At 48.2% G+C, this 19,863-nt stretch overlaps 1 protein-coding gene across 1 annotated transcript in view; it reads left to right on the forward strand.

Annotated features, from left to right (window-relative positions):
* Window positions 1–18,733: 18,733 nt before the first annotated feature.
* Window positions 18,734–19,863, forward strand: part of ACSS1 (acyl-CoA synthetase short chain family member 1) — a gene marked incomplete at both ends in the record, with an annotated part of 33,031 nt that continues 31,901 nt past the window's right edge. The window contains one exon of the mRNA XM_080342100.1: window positions 18,734–19,004. Coding sequence (XP_080198226.1) covers window positions 18,734–19,004 — 271 coding nt within the window. The remainder of the gene's footprint in view (window positions 19,005–19,863) is intronic.

The following is a 19,863-nucleotide window of genomic DNA, read 5'->3' on the forward strand; positions in this document are numbered from 1 at the left end:
CAGAGTATGCTCTGAACTAGACTTCTAAATAGGCAAAAATCTGCCCTCTGGAGGTCCAGTGCAGTGGTTTTACTAATGGCTCTCCTTGCATCTCTGAGTATTGAAAATTCTATTATTTCATGGTCGCTATGCCCCAGGCGGCCTCCAACCACTACCTCTCCCACCAGCCTTTCTCTGTTTGTAAACAGTAGGTCTAGCGGGGCCTTACCCCTGGTAGGCTCATTTACCAGCTGATGAAGGAAATTGTCCTCTATACACTCTAGGAAATTCCTAGACTGCCTCTTCTGTGCAGTAGTGAGCTCCCAGCAGATATCCAGCAGGTTAAAGTCACCCACAAGAACAAGGGCTGTCAATTTTGAGACATCTGCCAGTTGCTTGTAGAATAATTCATCTCCTTCATCATCCTGGTCGGGTGGTCTATAACAGACACCCACGAGGATGTCAGCCTTGTTGGACTTACCCCTGATTCTGGTTCACAGGCACTCAACCTTGTCATGGCTGACCTCAAGTTTAACAGAGTCAAGAGACTCTCTAACATATAAAGCCAAACCTCCACCTCTCTTACTACATACTAAAGTACTACATACTAAAGAAAAAATAATACTTAAAGGAGATAGATAGATAGATAGATAGATAGATAGATAGATAGATAAAGGAATTGTATCAAGCCTAAATGGAAAAATGTAGTAGTAAAACTACCCCATTGGTCCAGAATAAAGCAAGAATGGTGATTTGCCATGGGAGAAGAGATGGGCTGTGTCTTTAGGAAACACGCAGCAATGAGGAACTTTGGTTTCCTCATGGAGATCAGGACACGCCTCCAAGATATTAAACAGTAACTTTATAACTCAACTTCATTGTGAAAGAACTGAAATACAGCATCTTAAAAAAAAAATAAAACAAAACAAAACACAACAAAAACCAAATCACAAAGTCTTTGGCTAGTACAACTTCTGCTTGGTCCTTTACATTGCTTCATTTTAATTCTAATTGACCAATTGTACAATCAAAAAATCTTTTAAAAATAGAATATGTGTGCAAAAGAAGAAAGCAGCACAAATTCTTCCAAGTTAAAAATTACAATTTTTAATGATTTTATAGAGATGTAGCAAACTTCTACAGACAAAAACTACATCTTTTCTACACATACCTGACCAGAGGCCAGGCAGCCAATCTGCTGGACAATGGACAGACAAAAAATAGAAAAACTGGATAGAGAAAAGATAAGAAAGAAGATACCAAAGATTTTTTGTTGTTTTTTATTCTAAAGACCTCTGCAGAGAATCTGGAAAATCAAAGAGTCTTACTTCCACACCAGACACATTCAGAAAACTGAAAATGAAAAATAAAACTAACTGGCAGGCGGGGGGAGAAGTCACAATTTATAGACCTATTAGGAAAAGCTAGGTCCTTTTAGGAAGACTCAACAAGCACAACAGATAGGGCCATCTCTCTAATAATAATGTCTCTGGATAGCCCAAAATCTTCTGGTATGGTATCAGACCAAAGGCCTTAAAAATGAAGATGTCCCAGGAAAAAATGTAGTTTCTCTAAAACCAATAACTGTCTAAAAGAGAGGAAGACACAGAGGAATGCATAGCTAGGTTTCACAACAGAGAGCTGTTAACCGACGGAATGACACACCTTGTGTACATAAGAAATTATTCAGGCTAACAAACAAAAAGACTGAAAACGTGCAGACTGCAACATCAAGAAGGGTATAACTAGGGCAAGCATGTTATATGTGTCCTCTCAGCCTTTCCTTAAGCATCATCTCTTGGTCACTGGTAGAAAAAGGACTGAAGCAATACAAGGTTTTGGCCTGAGCAGCTGGGTTTATAATCCTGTAATCAAAACCTTGTCACTAGACATTAACTTCTCCTTTTCCCTTTCTCAGTCGTTTCATATCTGATTGGTAGGCCACCAAAGTTTCATATACACACAGCCTCCAGGCTGATGCTGAGCCTCCTAGCATTGACTATCAGGCGGACACTTCCATCTGTCAAGGCTGACACCAAAACTGTTTAAGGCTGGGCTGCCCCATTTTTCTGAAGAGAATGCACCCACAAGCATTTCCTCTGTTTCCTGTTGCACCTATACAGCTGCATTCAACCTATGATCCGCAGTTCGTTCCTTTCATATTGATCACCAAATTAAAGATGACATGGCTTAACACCAAAAGGAATAGGTTTCCAAACGCATCTTATTCCATTACATCAACAGTCCATCACGCTGTCAACATCTTCCTTCTCAACTACCAAAAAGACCCTTTCCCATGTAAACAGCTCTTCAGTAGCGAAGAAGTGGTCCTGCATGACATGGAGGACTGTCTTTGTCCAGTTTGCAACTAGTGAGACCCTGATACGCATCTGAACCCACATAGGGACTCCCTTGTCTCATTATCTCTTTCACCTCCCACCTCTCCTTCCTAAGGCTTAAACAAATGTCCAACAGATTCTCCCATTCTTCCTCGGCCCTAGGGAGGGAGGCCTCATAGGTAGCCTTCCCCATTCCTCTCTCCCAAAGCAATCTTAACATTTATTCCAATTGGACAATGACATTAAAGTGGATTTTAAGATGTTTCAGTGGAATATCCACTTTTTAGTTATTTTTTAGGCAAGAAGGGGAGGGAAGCACTAGACGTGCCCATTCTGTATCTTATTCAGTAAACTAGCAGAGTTTAAACACCCTTTAAGTAAATGCTTCCACAGTCACCCCAGCAAATATTGGGCTGTGCCTTGCAGTGTTCAAAGAAGGAGAAACCAACAAAGCCAACAAACTCTTAAAAATGAGGGAACAGTTTACAAAGCCTTTGAGGACTTTATAGAGGCATATCCCTCTATAAGGCCCTGGTTTCTGTCTTCTGCTCTGTTTTCAAAGTGAATCAATGTTACTGGAAGGTCATCATGGAGCTCTGGTAAATTAATCCAATCTAGGACCTTCCCAGACTAGGGAGCCATTCCTATAGGGTTTATCTGGACCCTGCACATTGGTACATACACAAATAAGGCCAAGGCAAAAAAATGACAGGACACAATTGAAGAGGTGAGCCCATAGCAAGATGCACAAAAGAGCAGTGGGCTACCCAATAAGCTATAAAGCCATGTGGCAATTTTTCTGTAAGAGAGGGCAAGAAACAGAATGAAGCCAGCACTAAAGATAAAGTAGAAAGAGGGATTCTGATCTTCCTGGATCTGTTTGATCACTCCTGCTTTGGAAAAAAAAAATTAGTACCAAGCACTTCCATTGGAAGAGAGGTCTACACTTCTTGTTGCAGTGTAGTGACAGACCTGCCTTCACCACAAGACACTGGGGTGCAGAGGGAAGGGAAAGGAAAGGAAAGGAAATCCACACATAAGCCATGAGAGCCATTTCATTAGCATCAACCATGGAAGCTAGTGAAATAGGTTTCCTAACACCAGAGACACTCCTTACAGGATGACCAAGAGTACCGATGAGGATCCAACTTCCTTTTTGCTGACTATTCCAAGAAAAAAAAAAAAAAAAGATTAATCAGGTATTCCCAAGACTGATCCTGATTCCCTGCAAGGGAAAGATACTTGCACTGTTTTTCTTTGACAGTCAGAGAACAGGAACTTCACCCATTCCTGAAGGAAGGATATTATCATAAGGCATGCAAAAGCACACAGAACACTAAAGTAACAGCAGCGGACACCACACACACCATTCATGAGCATTGCATGTCAAAAGATTCTGATCCCACATACATCAGCACGACAATGCTTGTTATGAGCTGGATGATCACTGGCACACAAAGCCAAAACATTAACACATAATTCCTAACCTGCCCCTCTTACACTGAGATATAGTCTCAAAAGAAGCTGATACATTGAAATGTGGTGAATAACCACTAGTAAGACAGTACTGCTGCACACTGTCCTTTAGTCATAGCACCTGTATAGGCACAGCATCTGTAAGCATTAGTGCTGAGAGAGCATTAGCACACCCTATCTCACACACAACATGAGGTTAAATTTCACTCATACAAAGTTCTGGGGCTGAAAATTTCTTTTGTGACTCACTAAGAAGTACATTGCTAAAATGTAGCATTTTCAGTGACAGTACAAGGAATACGAACAAATTCATGTGCAATGGTAAAATTTGGCAGCCTTTCCTTCTGTCAATCAAATTGTCTATAGTTACTCCTTGCAAGTCTAAGGAAATTCAAAAATATAGAAGAAAAATTTTAATATATAGCTGATTTGGACTGGTCAGAAACATGACACCAACAGGTACTGAAAATCCCACCCCCAAAAAAAACACAGGGGTTCATGAATTTGGCATGCAAGTAGTTCAGCAACACTGATGGAGTGCTTCATAAAGCATACTGGTTCCTTGTTAAACACAAGATGCACTTCAAGGTCATGGTGTTCATCTTGAAAGCTCTCAGTGGGTCAGACTCAGGTTACTAGATACGTCCTCTCCCTGTGTGCAGGGAAAGCATAATGACTACAGTCACGTTCACCAGTGCAGACTTGGAAACTGCAAGCAATAAAGACACAATGGCAGAGGATTTCAAGCTAAAAAGCTGCAGACAACATGGCAACACACACAGGAGTAAAACTTCCCACCCTGCAAAAGCTAATGAGCCTCCTGCCTCAAACCCATGCACCTTATTGCGGCCTTTCAATACTTAAAAGTGGCCTATAAGAAAGATGAGGGCACACTTTTTAGCAGGGCCTGCTGCTATAGGACAAGGGATGATGATTTTAAACTAAAGCAGGGGAGATTCAGGCTAGACATGAAGAAGACATTTTTTAACTCTGAGGGTGGTGGAACACTGGCACAGGTTGCCCAGAGAGGTGGTAGATGCCCCATCCCAGCCCAGGCTGGACAGGGCTCTGAGCAACCTGATCTAGTTGAAGATGTCCCTGTTCATTGCAGGTGGGTGGACTAGATCACCTTTGAAGGTCCCTTCCAACCCAAACTATTTGATTACTTTGTGACCAGAAAGTCATCACAAAATAGCAATATGAAAACACTCCCTCCTCAAAAGCCTCTACAAAACAGGCTGGCTTTCTAGCCCTTGGTTGAACTGGTACGTACTGACACCTGGAAAGACGCTTATGCGAGCAGCCTGGCCTCGATGACATCCTCCAGACGTTTCCCTCATACATTCACCCAGGCATCAGCACAGCTGCCTGGCACAAGGCCGCTGGCTGCCTTCACACCTCAGCCCCTACCCCAACACTGGGGGGCGGGCGGGCGACGGAGCCACCTGGCACCACCTGGTGGGCCTGTTCCCTCCTCGGCAGAGGCTTTCAAGGCGCGGGGGGACAGGGCAACCCCGCTCAGTCCGCCCGCGGCCCCACACGGCACTGCCGTTGCCCGCGCCCCGGCGAGGCCACCGCCCGTCCCTCCCTCGCGAGCAGCCCCGCGCCTCGCCCTGAGCCCTGGCAGCCGCCAGCCCGCAGCCAGCTCGAGCGGGAGGCGGCGGAGCGCGGGGAACTGCCGCCAGGCCCCCGGTCCCCCCAACGCCCTGCCCCTCACCTCGGGCCGCCCCGCCTCCCCCCGCCGGGGAGGTGGCCGCGTCCGCCACTGCACTGCAGCTGCCGGCACACCACCCCCCATCCCACACCGCCCCTCTCGGCAGATGGTTCGCCCCACCCCGGACCGCCTTCTCATTGGCGGTGCCCGCCCGTCACTCCGCGTCGCGATCGCCCAGCCCCTCGGGCATGCTGGTAACCCGAGTCCTCCGCGCGGGACCCTTCCCCTTCCGCAGCCGGCACCGGGCGGAGGGTCGAACTACAGTTCCCACAGTGCCCTGCGCGGAGCCGTGGAGCGGGCCGACGCGGCCCGGCTCGATGCAGACCGCCATCCCACCCTCCAGCCGCCCGCGGGGCGCCCCCTCCCCTGCCAGTGACCGCAACAGCCGCCGCGGCCCGGGCGGGCCCGGCTCACCTGGCCGCGCCGCCGCCGGCGCCTGCCGCTGCGGCCGGCGTGTGCAGCGCATGCCCCGCATCCCTCAGTGCGGCTCGTCGGGCTCGGTGCCGCGGGCCTGGCACGCTGCGGCTGCGGCTATGGGGCCGGCCGGCCCCGGGCGCATTCTCCCTCTCGGAGGCGCGGCGGCCGGCGGGATTCGCCCACAATGCACCGCGCGCCGCACCGACAGCATCAGCCTGACATCACCCGCGGGCCGCCCCTGCCCGGCCGGGCCCGCCCCTGGCCCGCCTCCCCGCCACCTGCAACCGGCCTTGGCGTGGGGCTGGGCGCCGCATCGCCAACGGCACTGGGCACTGGGCTGTCGGCGCACGGGTCTGGGCACTGCAGCATGCCGAAACATGGGATGATGGGCATCGCAACGGCGTGGGGCTGTGCACGGCACGGCAGCGCGCTAGGAGCAGGGCTGGCACGGGACTGCCCCGCCCTGGGACCGGCACCAGCACGGCATACACGATCACGGGCATCGACAGGACGAGGGTGGTGGAAGGCTTGTCTCTGGGCTGCTAGGATCAGCACTGGCATCACTAGTATGCGGCAGGGTCCTGCACGGCCTGAGGACTGGGACCGTCGCTGGCACTTGCCTTCACAGGGCCAGGTGCTGCACTTTGACCAGGACTGGTACACTGGTCCTGGTACTGTCTCACCAGGACTGTCCCACTGGTCGTTGGACCATCACCAGCACCTTCAGCATGGAGCTGGTCACTACAGTCTTGGGACCAAGGCCAGAGGCAGCACATCTGCTTGGGGCTGGGCATTGCATTGCTCTGGGACTGGCAGCATCACCAGTGTGGGGCTGGCACTGCCCTGATGTGGCAGTGGAGTCAGCCGCAGCAATGCTGGCCTGGGGTTTTTTACTCCAATGCTCTGAGGCCAGCACCAGATCTAGCACCACCAGTCGGAGACTGGTGAAATACACTGGACTGCCAGTTCCAGCACCAGCATAATCTGGGCTGGACGCTGTACAGGGACTGGGACCAGCACCACCAGCACTGGGCCAGACACTGCAGCACAAGGACCAGAACTGTCTGCATCTGCACAGGGCCAGGTCCTGCCCTGCCAGGGCTGGGAAGAAGCCGAAGAGCCCATAGCTGGGTGTAGCACCAGTGCTGCCAAATCTGCACCACACAGAAATAGCTCACACAAGTAAGCCTCTCCTTACACGCAGCTGAGCAATGCACCTGTCCTTGGGCAGTTACTCCCCTGTTACTCCACCCAGAGTAACACAGCTGCACCCTTGCTTCAGGGATGTTCCATTCTCCATGCTCTAGCTCACCACTTTGTATTCAGAGCGCTGATAAGCACGTGGATCCAACAGATGTTCTGTGCAGTGTGCATGGTTGTGGTTTTTTGTTCCCTTTTGTCCCAGGTGTGCACTGCAAATTGCACATATCCCCAGCTGTACCTCTTGCCTGTGCCCAAACTGTGGATGTGCACTGGCCCATGCCCTGTAGATGTTCATGCAACACACTGCAAGGGACACTGCTCCCAGATCCTTTCCATGAATTTGCAACACACCCATGCCTGATCCCTGTCCCCACCAGAGTGACCCAACCAGGTTTTGATCCCTAGCTGGAGGTTCCCATCTGATTTAATGTGTAGGATGTCACAACAGCTTCCAAAGGGTAGTGCTCCCCAATCCCTTGTACCTCCCAGCCAGGACTCTTCCCTCTCACAAAACAGTCCCTTGGGGCCAGGGTGGTAATGAGGGGGATATGTTACAAAGATTGACATCCCTGCAGATGTGCCTGTGCAAAGGCAGATCTGTCACAACCATGGCCAGCCCAGCCACTCAGAGCAGGGAGAACAGGACTACCAGGCCCCTGTGATCTTCCTCCACTGACTGACATGCCTTGCATGCCCTGCATTGAGGGCTTACTCAGTGGAAGCATCCTGCGCAGACTCCAGGGATTCTCCAGCCCTACAGCAGTTCATCCCACAGGTCCCAGGGTATAATACAACCTTTCACAAGCAGTTGCATCCTCACTCCCAGGCCCCTGTGATTCTAGGTCTGTTCCACAGTTGATTGACAGTTGCCGCATGAGCTCTCTGTGCTGCAAGTCAAGTCTCCATCACTTGTATCCCCAAGGACTGGCTCCTGGTGCTGGCTTGGAAAGGGCTTGAGGGAAGCAGGCAAGCAAAAGGAGAAGGTGGGGAAGCTGTCTTCCCCTGCAAAGACCCCCTCGGTGCCCTTCAGACCTCTTTTTCAGAGGGCTGGTGAAGCACCGTGCGCAGACCCAGCAGCAGAGTTGGACTGGAAGAGACTGTCGTGGTTCTGAGTGCACTAGTAAGCCTTAAAGGGCCTTACCAGCCTCACTGGGGTTATACCCACACCCTGTCCATGGGCACATGAGCTCCATTTCAGCTTACTCTTCAGTCCCTGCCTGAGCAATGCTGTGCTGATCTCCAGCTCAACCACAGCTGTACCTGTCCATGGACGTGACCTGTGGATGGACATCTTGGCTTGAGCTTGAAGCTGCCTTGTCAGTATGGGCTTAGCTGGGAATCACTGGAGAGTGTCTGAGCCAGGCTACCCTCACTGGACCTGATCCTGGTCTGTAGATTGACTACCTGGCTTGACTTCACACCTACCTCATCACCACCACAAACCTGCCTGTTGACTTGACCTCTAGGTTGAACCTTACTACAACCACTGCATCCACCTTGCTTGATTACTGAGATACTGGGCACTGGCTGGAGAGGGCCTTGTCTTGTTGGCAGGCCTAACTTCAGATTTAGGACAGGGACTTGTCCAGGCCAGTTTGTAAGATCTCCAGGGATCTCCTGGGAAAGCAGTTTTTCATACAATCACATTTACGTTGCAACTTGTGTCTCTTTAACCTTAATTGAAAGAAGAAGGCAATACCACTTGATGAGCTGAAGTGGAAGTCAAGGAAGAGCTGGAGGCTTCCTAACTTTCTCAGTTGTTTCTACTAGGCAACAGTCTGCCCATCAGTGAGCCTCTGCCACATGTGGACACTGCACCCAGGGTATCAGTACCAAGCTGGAGAGGATGGAAGAGTTTAGTGCTGGAGCCTTCAGCCCCTGTCAAGGTGGGCAACCCCAAGTGCTGCCCACGAGGGAACCAGCATGATGGAGAGGTTCATCAGCAAGGACTTCCTGGAACAAAGCACATAGCACAACCAGTGTAGACTGTGGTGCTGTATCTGTGCTCAGCTGCACACTGGTCTTCTACATGCTTGTAAAGAAATTACATAATGCATCTTGAAACATTCCTGGAGGAGAAAGGCATTTTTACTTATGATTTTTTGAACACTTTTAAGTGTTGTTTGTACTACATAGAGCAAATGCAAACCTTGCAGTCAATTTGAGGAAAATATTTGCAATCTCCTGAGTTAAATGTTTGCAAGACAGTGCTATAATGTTAGGGATGGATTTTAGTCTCTTTACATCTGTCTGAAAGCACTTTAGTTATCTGGATATTTCTAAGTATTGTTTTTCTCCTTTATCACTTACTGGTCATTTATTACACATTCATAATGGAAGTGCAGCAAATCTGTATTTTTCACACTGTTTAGACCTTTACTTCAGGTGTGGCTAGATGTGAGCAGATCCGGCAAAGATTTATGTCCCTGATTAGCTTGAGTACTCTGCTCCTTCAAACTCACTCTGGTTCCAATTGCTTTGGACCCAAGGCCCATGATGATCTGTGCCACTGAGTTAAAGTGATACCTGCATTTAAACTTTATTTCCTCCTTGCTTTAAACCTCCCTCTGAGCCTTCTCCTCTGCAGATAGAGCTGAATGGGGCCACAAACCCACTGGAACAGCCACCTGGGAACATGTCCAGCTTCATCTGCATACCCAAATATGGCTGAAAATGATCAAAATATTTTATTAAAATCTGGGTTAATTGTAACTTGGGAAGATTTCTAACACAGCCCAATGTATACCTGGTTCTATAACGACATTTTTGTCTGGCCTTGTCTTTCTTTGTGGGGCCAGGTATCAGCTGTGTACACATCATGTGGGAAAGACCACTGGAAAGTACCGTTAGGAGTAGAACAGTGATAGTGAAGTGACAGTCATAGATTTCACCATCTTCTTATTCTCCTTTTTAGGTCACTAAGGGAAAAATAACAGGATGAGCAATTAGGAAACATATCTCATGTCAAATACTTGCTTTGATAGGAAAGATAGAAAGGCAAAGCAAAGTGGTCAGAGGGCATCAGTGTGCATGCCCATAGAGTATCTGTGCCCCGGAGAGGGGCACATGTGGAGAAATCCCCTGATATTTTCTCTCTCCCCAGTGGTACAGGATGGGTGGTCTCCAGGCTGTCACACCAGAGAGAGCAGGAGGTGGTCAGTGGGGTAAATGCAAAATGAGCCCATGGAGAGCTGCTGTGATGTGGAGGCTGCAGCTGGGATTAGCCTGCCTGGTGGCATCCCAGCTCTAACCAAGATGGCTTCACCTGAAGGCTGAGGCTTTGGTCTGTCTCCAGTGAGCCAGAGATGGATGTGAAAAAGCCATCCAGGCTTGCTAGGATGCCAGGTGTTCTTTAACCCAGCAGGGACAAAAATCCTGTGTCTGAGAGCTTCCAGTCAAAGGTCCCCATCCTGCAAACACCTATTCTGTGCTCAGCTTTATGCTGGCACTTCTAGGGCTTGCACACCACATTGAGTAAGCCTTGTATATATTGGCAGAATTCAAAGATGAGGCAAATAAATAACTGCTGGTATCAGTAAGAATAGGAGTAGAAATATGTAGGACGTTGGGTTTTTTGGTTTTGTTTGTGATTTTTTTTTTTTTGCTACAGCTCTGATCACAACAGATACCTGCAGCCAAACTCACCATCTACTAAAACCACTACTGGCTTGGTTCTTCAGTGCCTGTCATGATATCAGCACAAAAGATCCTTAATTTATGCCTAGGGCTGCAGCTGTTCAGCAGGTGAGCCTGTTAGCTGCTAAAATCTCTTGCAGGGCAGTGAGGTTGCCTGGCCGGACTGGAAGGCTGTCATGGAGGCACCCCAAAAGTCAATTTTAGGTGGACAACAAGTTCCAAAACAGACTTTATTCTAGCCGGAAAAGTGTAGCCAATAAACCAACTAGAAACAGGGTTTATACAATTAGTTAGCACTCCAACAACATAAAATACAGGTTCAGATATCAGTTGAGGAGATTATTTGGGTATGACAACATAATGAGGATCCACAACATGCATTCATACACTCACAAGAAACAAAACTGGGGGCCTTTCACTCCGGGATACCCACAAGAAATAATCACTTGCCTGGGTTAGGCATGGGCTCACACTTGCCTGGGTTAGGCAAGGACTCATTCAAGAATATGTCTGGTAAATAACCACTCACCCAAACGAGGAGATGAGGCACTCTCAGTCCCAGGAAGTCTCGTTAGATGGCATCACAGTCTGAGGGGAGGGCTCCGGTTCACAGACCCGCTGCTCTGAGAAGACCACTCAAAGGAGGTCTTCGGTGGGGGACCCCGTTTTATAGCCTGGTCAGATCTGGTTGTGGGCATTACAACATAGTCCAGAAGCTCTGCAGCTACTCTGGGCACCTCCTTTGTTGAGGACCCTGTCAACTGACTGAGGGTCCTACCCCTCCTGCCCTACCAGCTGAGTGGAGGTAAAGTCACCCTGCCCCAGGGTAGGGGAGGATGTGACTGTCAGCACCTTGGTACCACCCTAGGTGTGTGCGTGGGGACAGGCACAGTGGGGCACAAAAAGTGCTGAAGAGCTATCAACTGCCCCATTGAAGGTTCCAGATTTCAGGACAATGTGCAACTGCCAGGGGACCTGGCTGCAGCAGGGAATTACTTCTTCTACCCTGGCAGGCGCAAGCCATTGGGAGCTGCAATAGAGAGATGGCATTTGCCTATCACAGTAACTGGACTTCTTCAGACCTGGCAACTCCAGCATTGCTGTTTGGACTCCAGAATGCCATGAGGGTCTTCCAAATGGACACACAGCGAATTAAGGAAGCAATCCCATAACCTGTCTTTCATCCAGCACCAGCCTTTCCTGGCCTACTTAAGTGCTATGCTTATTAATGAGAATTGCTGTAACACCCCTTGGTTCTCAAAAGTCAACAGCCTGATGCCAGCCTTCACCACCAGAAAGTCATAGCCAGGACAAGTGGACATTGCAAAACCTCAGAAACCCATCTCCTCTCTCCTCAGCTCTCTTGGGGGCAGGAAAGGAGATTTGAGGTTGTGTTTGTCCTGCCCAGCAGGTCAGCTGAATCAGGTGATTGGATGGCCTCCAGGCTGGATTACATCCAAGCTGTGTTGATGATGGTCATGGCTTTCTCTGAGGAAAAAGAGGGTCAAAACTTGAGGGTGGGTGCTGGTCTGGTGAAGCATGAGAAAAACAAAACTTGATGGTGGAAAAGGAAATTCAATCTTATGTGGAAGAAAACCAGAGAAGGGCACCATTTCCAGAAGATTTCAAGGTCTGCAAATCAAGCAGCTAGGTTTTCAGGCCAAAGTATTTAAATTCATACTTAGTTTTTTTGACAACTCATTTGCTTGTAAAATGCTTGTAAAAGCATCCCTCTGGAATCCTGGAGTAGGGGAATGGTGTGTGTGGTTTGCAAGCTAACAATATAGCCACAATAGCTGTTCATGCAGTTCCCCCTCTCCCTCGCTCCTCCCTCCTTCCGAATAGGGGAGAGAATCAAAAGGAAAGGAAGAAACTTGTGAATTGAGAAAAAACAGTTTAATAAAATAACAAAATAAGAAGTACTATGCTACTAGTAATAATATATATAATGGAAATAGAATATAAAATAAAAGATACTCAATGCAATTCCTCACGAATTCTGTCCACACCGAGCAGCCAGTCCCGGGAAGCAGTACCTCGTCCCGAACAGCCAATCACAGAGAGAGAAGAGAGAAAAAAGCTGAAAGGCCCAGAGGCCTTTGCAAAATGGCAGGATGGCAAAAGGCCAAACTAAAGAAACTCCCAAACAGAAATCCTCCTAACAAATCTCTTTCCTGACTCCAACACCCTGACCGGAAGACCCCAGCTCTTCTTAAATATGAAACATGATGCTAATGGGATGGAATATTCTTATTGATCAGTCTAGATGTCAGTCAAGCTCTGCCCCATCTATGTCCCCCTCCCTCGATGCCTCACACCTGGAGGCAGAGCTCAGAACGTGCTTCCTTGTCTCTCAGACCAGAGCAATTAAAAACATTAACTCTGTCCTGGGGTGCTATCTTCATGTTCTCAAACTAAATCCAAACAATGGCCATGCTAGCTACAAAAAATAAAGTTTTCTAACAGCGTGAAGAAAATTAACCCCCTTTCAGTCAAACCAGAACATTTGCATATAAATAATCTTTGACAGAAAGCTTTGGAGCAATCCTTAAGCAAACCCAGTGAAAGCCTAAGACCTCTTCATACTCCTATCTGGCACCAGGTGGCACCCATGCTGCTGTTTGCAACTCGGGCAAACCGAGAGACTGGCGTTCAAAAAACACGACGAAGGAATACCAGACTGTGTTAGCAATGCAAACTTTACAAGGAAGTTTAAAGTATATTTATTTTGTACATCACCTATAAAGCACAGCTGAAAATGTCAGAAGTATCAGAAATCAAAGTCCTGATAAAATTTGCATTATTTACTTAGATAAAGGATCTGGTGATATTTCTAGGATCAGAAAAAATATTATAGAAAACACTTCTTGTCTTTACCACTGCCATAATAAACTTCAACTAAGCGTAAAGAGTAGGTTCAAGTTTTTAATCTTGAACATGAAACATGCTGTGTCTGTCCAAACTCTAGGAGCAGGTTGAATTGGCATTCAGGTAGTCTGGTACTTCTTAAGGGTGCCCAGACCTTGCTGTTCTAATAAGGGTTTTCATACTCTGTGTTGGACCAAACTGCCTAAAAGAGTTAGTTTCTTCATGCCAGCAAAGAAAACCCTGCTATGTATTGGTTTACCTGCTATAAAATCTCACTGCTTGTTCTTGAGGATTTGCATTGTAAAACCAGGGTTAAATCTGGTCCTGAGATAAGACGAAGATGTGTTGTGATATGAAAGACAGGAGCCCCACCTCATGGTAATGGTGATGCTTGGAGGGCTGTCAAGCAAAAAACTGCATGTGTACCCGCTTTGAGAGACCCCATTTTGACCAAAGAAGGGACAAGGGTATGACATGTGGCAGTGAGCTGAGGACACGACATGTTCACCACCTACCCATGTGCACAAGCACGGCCTGTGCATGGGGGCTGGTAATACCATGTGAGGACTGTGCCACCGCTGTGCTGACTTCATGGCCAGTGTCCAGGCATGTGGTGATGGACATCAATTGTTGACAGGACAGTGTGTGTGAGTGGGCTGAGTGTTGCTGTGTGTTAATGTGCGTGGCTGTACCAGGCATGTTGCAAGAAGAGCCAGAGGCCACAAATGCATTGCAAAGAGCAAGTTTTATTCTAGTTAACTCTCTACTGGGGGATCTCCGAAGTCACACGTAAGCTCCCAGGCAGAGGTGACACCAGCAGGGACACAGGCGCTGGTAAGTTCAGCCCTGCTGGAAGATCCCTGGGCCTGCTGAGCTCGCCTGTATTTCAAGGTTTCAGGTAGGCGCAGCCTCCCACTTTTTCTCACAACAAAGAAAGAATCTCAGACATAGTGATAAGGTGCCTAGAGTTTCTCACAGGCCTATGTTATCTAACACAGAGGTTCTAGTCATCAAGCATGCAAGGTCAGTAAAACAATTAGTGTGATGTATGTGCTTTTTCTACAGACAGCTGCAAGTCACTTGAGTGTATTTACATTCAACCAATCTCCTTGTCAAATCTTCCGCTATATTCCCATACATTCCACCTCCTCACTCATGTGATTTGCCTCTGCTGGGGCTGACAAAGCCAGAGTTGCTCATTTGGGCTTGTGAGGTGTAGCACAGAGCAATTTACAGAGGCACACAATAAACACATACAGAAAAAGGAAAAAACATATTTCTACAATAATGCATAATTTCTACAATAATCATGTGTCCCATTCATCTCATCAAGGAATTAAACAAGTCATTCAGCCAGGCATTACCAGTAGATTGTTTCATTGCTGCTTTAGTCCCAAAGGTGTGAGATGTTGTCTTCCATGCTGGCTAGTTCATCATCTATGTTAAGCAACACATGCCTTCAAAATCAGAGCAGTATTTGCAGCCACTACCTACTCAGAGAAAACAATAGGAAACATTAATGTTAAAACCCCTTAGCATAGCAGGATTCTGTAACACAGCTACGAGGGTTGTCATAATAGTAAAACACATTGTTAAGAGACCTGCAACCATTAATTTCTCCTAAATATTAAAGGCAAATGATTAGGTTAAAGTAGCAGCTGAACAAAACTAAGCTTACCAGGACAAATCTAAGTTAATCAACAGGAGTGTTGTCACCTTCCAGTAATACATAGGCTGCTGCTCCAGCTCCTTCAGCTGGTATCACCCTGGGTTTAACAAGCTGGTGTGGGTTAATTGCCCACAGAGACTGGCAAGTCGTGGCCTGTACTTTTCAGGTTGAACTTCAGTTGGATGTTGAGTCTGTGACACAAATAACATTGTTCCAGTGCTGTCTCCTCTAGATAAAACACAGGTGTTCACTGAAGATACCTGAAATACAAGAACTAGAGAATATTATATTAGCAAAGGATATAAGGGGAGAAGTCAGGGTACAAATCCATACAGCATTCTCTGGAGTCATATGAATTTTTACATCTACATCGAATAGGCTGCAGTCCTACTTCACAATCCATTGGTGTGAATAATTCCATTTCCCCTGTAGTTAGTCCTGACACTGTATTCACAGTAGTGTATACATATTGCCACCACCTAGATAGGGGTAGGAAGCTGATATAATCAACCTGACAGGTATTCAAGGCCCACTGACCCCATTTTACATTTCCCCATGCTCTTAAATGTAGCTATGTACAAGTAGCATGATGATGTCAGCATGTTTTACAAGTATATAACAGTAAAGGGGTTTGATTGTGAGTGATGTCCCATGCGTGTGCAGCATAGGCTGATCCATGTTCACAAGCTATATACATATTCAGAGCTTGAGCATGCAGCTCAGCAGAGGTTATATTATCTGCTTCTTTACTGTTGTGAGACTCAAGTGAACCAACTTTATTGTGCGCTGCTATTAACCCTTCACACACACATCTTCCACAGAAGATGTAGGGATGAAAGTTCTCCAATGCTCTAAAAATCCTAAAAAGACATGAAATTGTTTTATTGCAGCTGGCACAGAAAACTGCTGGACTGTGTGCTGTACCTTATCTGCTATTTCTCTAAGCTGCCTATGCCAAACTATTTCTAAAAATACTACAGTAGCACAAGGGCCTTGCGTTTTGGATTAATTGCCCAGCCTTGGTCCTGCAAATGCATCTTCAAAAATTCAGCAGCTGTTTCAGCTTCTTGTTGTGACACTGCCATAATCAACAGATAATCAATATAATGGCAATCAGTAATGGTACCCGACAACAGTGCTATATCAGCTATTATCATTTGGTGGCAAACGGAGGGACTGTGTTTGTATCTCTGAGACAATACTCGGCAAGTATATTGCTTTTGTTGCCAGGTAAAGGCAAACTGGTCTTGCACTGAGGTGGCAGGCAGGGTGGAGGGTGGGTGCAGCATTGGCGGGGTGGCTATGGCTGGTTGGCTTCTTTACATAAGCATTAACTTTTATAAGCGGCAGAAAATTTCTTATGGTATGATCCCACTTATTTCTGATTGAGGGATACCAGTTTACAAATCTCATTCCACATTTGTGTTCTCATCACCTGTGCTGTAACTCCTTTCAGTTTTGTCAGATTTCCATTATTCACCACCTAAACAGAAGGTCCTGAAATTACAGCCCAAATTCCCCTCAAGGCATTTGCTAGAGTGCTTACATTACCTGTAGCACTTGTCACTGATGTCAGAATCACGGGTATTAGTGAGGCAGGTGCTCCTCTCAAAAGCTGCATTTTAATACTTCTTGTCACTGCTACCCTGTCCGGATTGGATCCCATAACCAATGTAACCCCATCTGCTGCACTAAATCAATACTTTCCTCCATTGTGCACCAATTTCCACAGGACAACACAGATTCAACAGGTTCAGCATATGCTGTTAAAACTGCTGCACACAAATATTGATGTAGGGTAGGTGCAATAATATCTTGCTTGTCTGGACCTCTGACAGTTTGCAGCTGAGCATATCATTGTTGCATCTGATCATCATTGGCTATAGGGCTTAATGAATCTTTTTCATCTGCTAAAAAATTGATAGACACAGCTCCACTATACCAAGCTGGCAAAATCCATGTCACTATTCCTTCCCCACTCGACTGCTGAGAGATCTCTGAAAATGCCATTAACTCCTTCGGAGAGTGAGTAAGAGCGATCTGCCCCCCTCATCTGCTTGTTTGTGCTGCCGCATCATTTGTACAGGGGGTTGTGCTCCCACCACCTCCCTGCCATTTAAGTCAGGATCAAATTCAGACTCATTATTGGAGTCTGAGGACTCACTCCAAGTATTTCCATCCCATTCCTTGGGATTCCAAGATCATTTCGTGGTAAGAGCACACACCTGAGAACACAAAAACTCACTTTTTGCATATTTTTCCCTTTGTTCCTTAGCAATACACATTAGCAACTGGTCTACATTATCTTGCAGCTCACAGCACCGTTCTGCTTGAACAGTAATTACTTCTTGTGCGATCGTCTTTGCATCCTGTAGAATCTCAACCTCCTTTTCCAATTCTCTTATTTTACTCTGCAATGCAACAACTTCACAATCAAGAGCTCTAAGACCATTAACGAGTAACCATCCCAATTTCCCCACTAATTTGCAAGAAGTCAATGCTGCTCTTCATGGAAACTTTAGCATAGCCGCTTCAATTACCTGGGGGCTCTCCATGGAAAATTTAGCATATCTCCTTCAATTACCTGGGGGCTAATCACAGTCCCATCATCAATCTCAGGTCATGCCTCCTGAGAGTGCATTCAGACAGGAGAGCAGCCACAGGGCCCAGCGCTCAGTACTGGGCCATCCTGGAATTTGGGCAGTCACCCTCAAAGCCTCCCCTGTCCCTGGTGTTTTTGCAAACCACAGCATGGCTGTTTCTCGCGACTGCTGACTAACATCAAATGTGAACACATGTGCAGGCACGTCACAAGAAGAGCCAGAGGCCACGAATGCATTGCAAAGAGCAAGTTTTATTCTAGTTACTTCTCTACTGGGGGATCTCCGAAGTCACACGTAAGCTCCCATGCAGAGGTGACACCAGCAGGGACACAGGCGCTGGTAAGTTCAGCCCTGCTGGAAGATCCCTGGGCCTGCTGAGCTCGCCTGTATTTCAAGGTTTCAGGTAGGCGCAGCCTCCCACTTTTTCTCACAACAAAGAAAGAATCTCAGACATAGCGATAAGGTGCCTAGAGTTTCTCACAGGCCTATGTTATCTAACACAGAGGTTCTAGTCATCAAGCATGCAAGGTCAGTAAAACAATTAGTGTGATATATGTGCTTTTTCTACAGACAGCTGCAAGTCTGTGGGATGCTCCTAGGCGTGCGGGCTGTGGGACGATCCTGGGGCCATGTGGGTGCAGAGGTGCCTTGGGTTGCCTACAGCTCTGTGGGGTCGCTGGCTGCCCCTGGCCGCGGGGCGCTCCTAGAGCCGCCCCGCCGGAGCAGTCCCTCCCCGCAGGCGGTCTTTCACGCCGGGCGGGGGCTGTTCCGTGGCCGAGGGCGGTGCCGGGCACGGCGCGGCCCTGGGGGTGGTGGAGGGCCGTGTCCCATGGCGCTGACGGCGGGCCGAGCGCGGGTGCTCCTCACCCTCAGCCGTCTGCTCCCGTGGCGCTGCTACAGCCACGGGGGGTGCTCCGCAGTGCTGCCGCCCGGGGGGTACAGGGTGTGGCAGGAGCGGGCGGCCCGCAACCCTGCTGATTTCTGGGCGGAGGTGGCCCACGGGGTGCTGCGCTGGGACAACCCCTTCCACACGGCCTGCCAGGCCGGCCCGGTCGCCGGCGACGCCCGCTGGTTCCTCGGCGGCCGCCTCAACGTCTCGGGTAAGAAGTCCCCGGGCCCGCTCATCCCCCGCGGCTCGCCGCCCTCGTTTTTTTCAACCAAAGAAGACTGTTGGCAAAAAACCGACTCCAGTGGGGACCCTCCCGGCCAGCCTGAGGACAGAAGCGGAGAGCACCGCCGGGCCGGCCCCCACTGGAGTTTTTTTGCCAGCGGTCTTCTTTGGTTGAAAAAAACGAGGATTTTGTTTGGGAAGTGCTGGGAGAAAATGCGCCAGAGGTGTTGCGAGATGCTGGGAAGTGGGGGGAAATCCGAAGCCGGGGATAACCCTGGCTAAGCTTTTTACCCTGGACTGTTTCCCCATTGGCTATTCATCGCTTCTGTAGAAACGCTACCACAGCCCCAACATCTTCCTCAGGTCCAGGCAGGGAGAACGCAACTGAAAGCCTGCCGAAGGGCTAGGATGTGGCATCCCCAACACCGTGCTGGCAGGGATTCCTCGACCTCCTCTAGGGGCCCGAGGGAATGGCAGGAAGATGTGCTAACGGAGCTTCAGGTTCGATTTCAGGAAAAGGTTCTTCATCCAGAGGGTGGTGGAGCACGGGAATAAGCTCTCTGTGGTGGTAGTCATGGCCCCAAGCCTGACAATATTCAAGAAGTGTTTGGAAAACGGCCTCAGACACATGGTGTGAATCTTGGGGTGGTCCTGTGCAGGGGCAGGAGTTGAACTTGATGATCCTTGTGGGCCCCTTCCAACTCAGGACATTCTGTGACCTCAGCCATACAGCACTTGTCCCCAGTGGCTGGCTGCAGGGTGCTGCTTGGTCCCATGGTGAGCTCTGCACAAACAGATGAGCCAAAGATGGGGAACAGTGTGAATCCAAATCTTTTGCAGGGGAAACT

Source organism: Nesoenas mayeri (assembly GCF_963082525.1).
Source record: "Nesoenas mayeri genome assembly, chromosome: 3".
NCBI classification, from domain to species: domain Eukaryota; kingdom Metazoa; phylum Chordata; class Aves; order Columbiformes; family Columbidae; genus Nesoenas; species Nesoenas mayeri.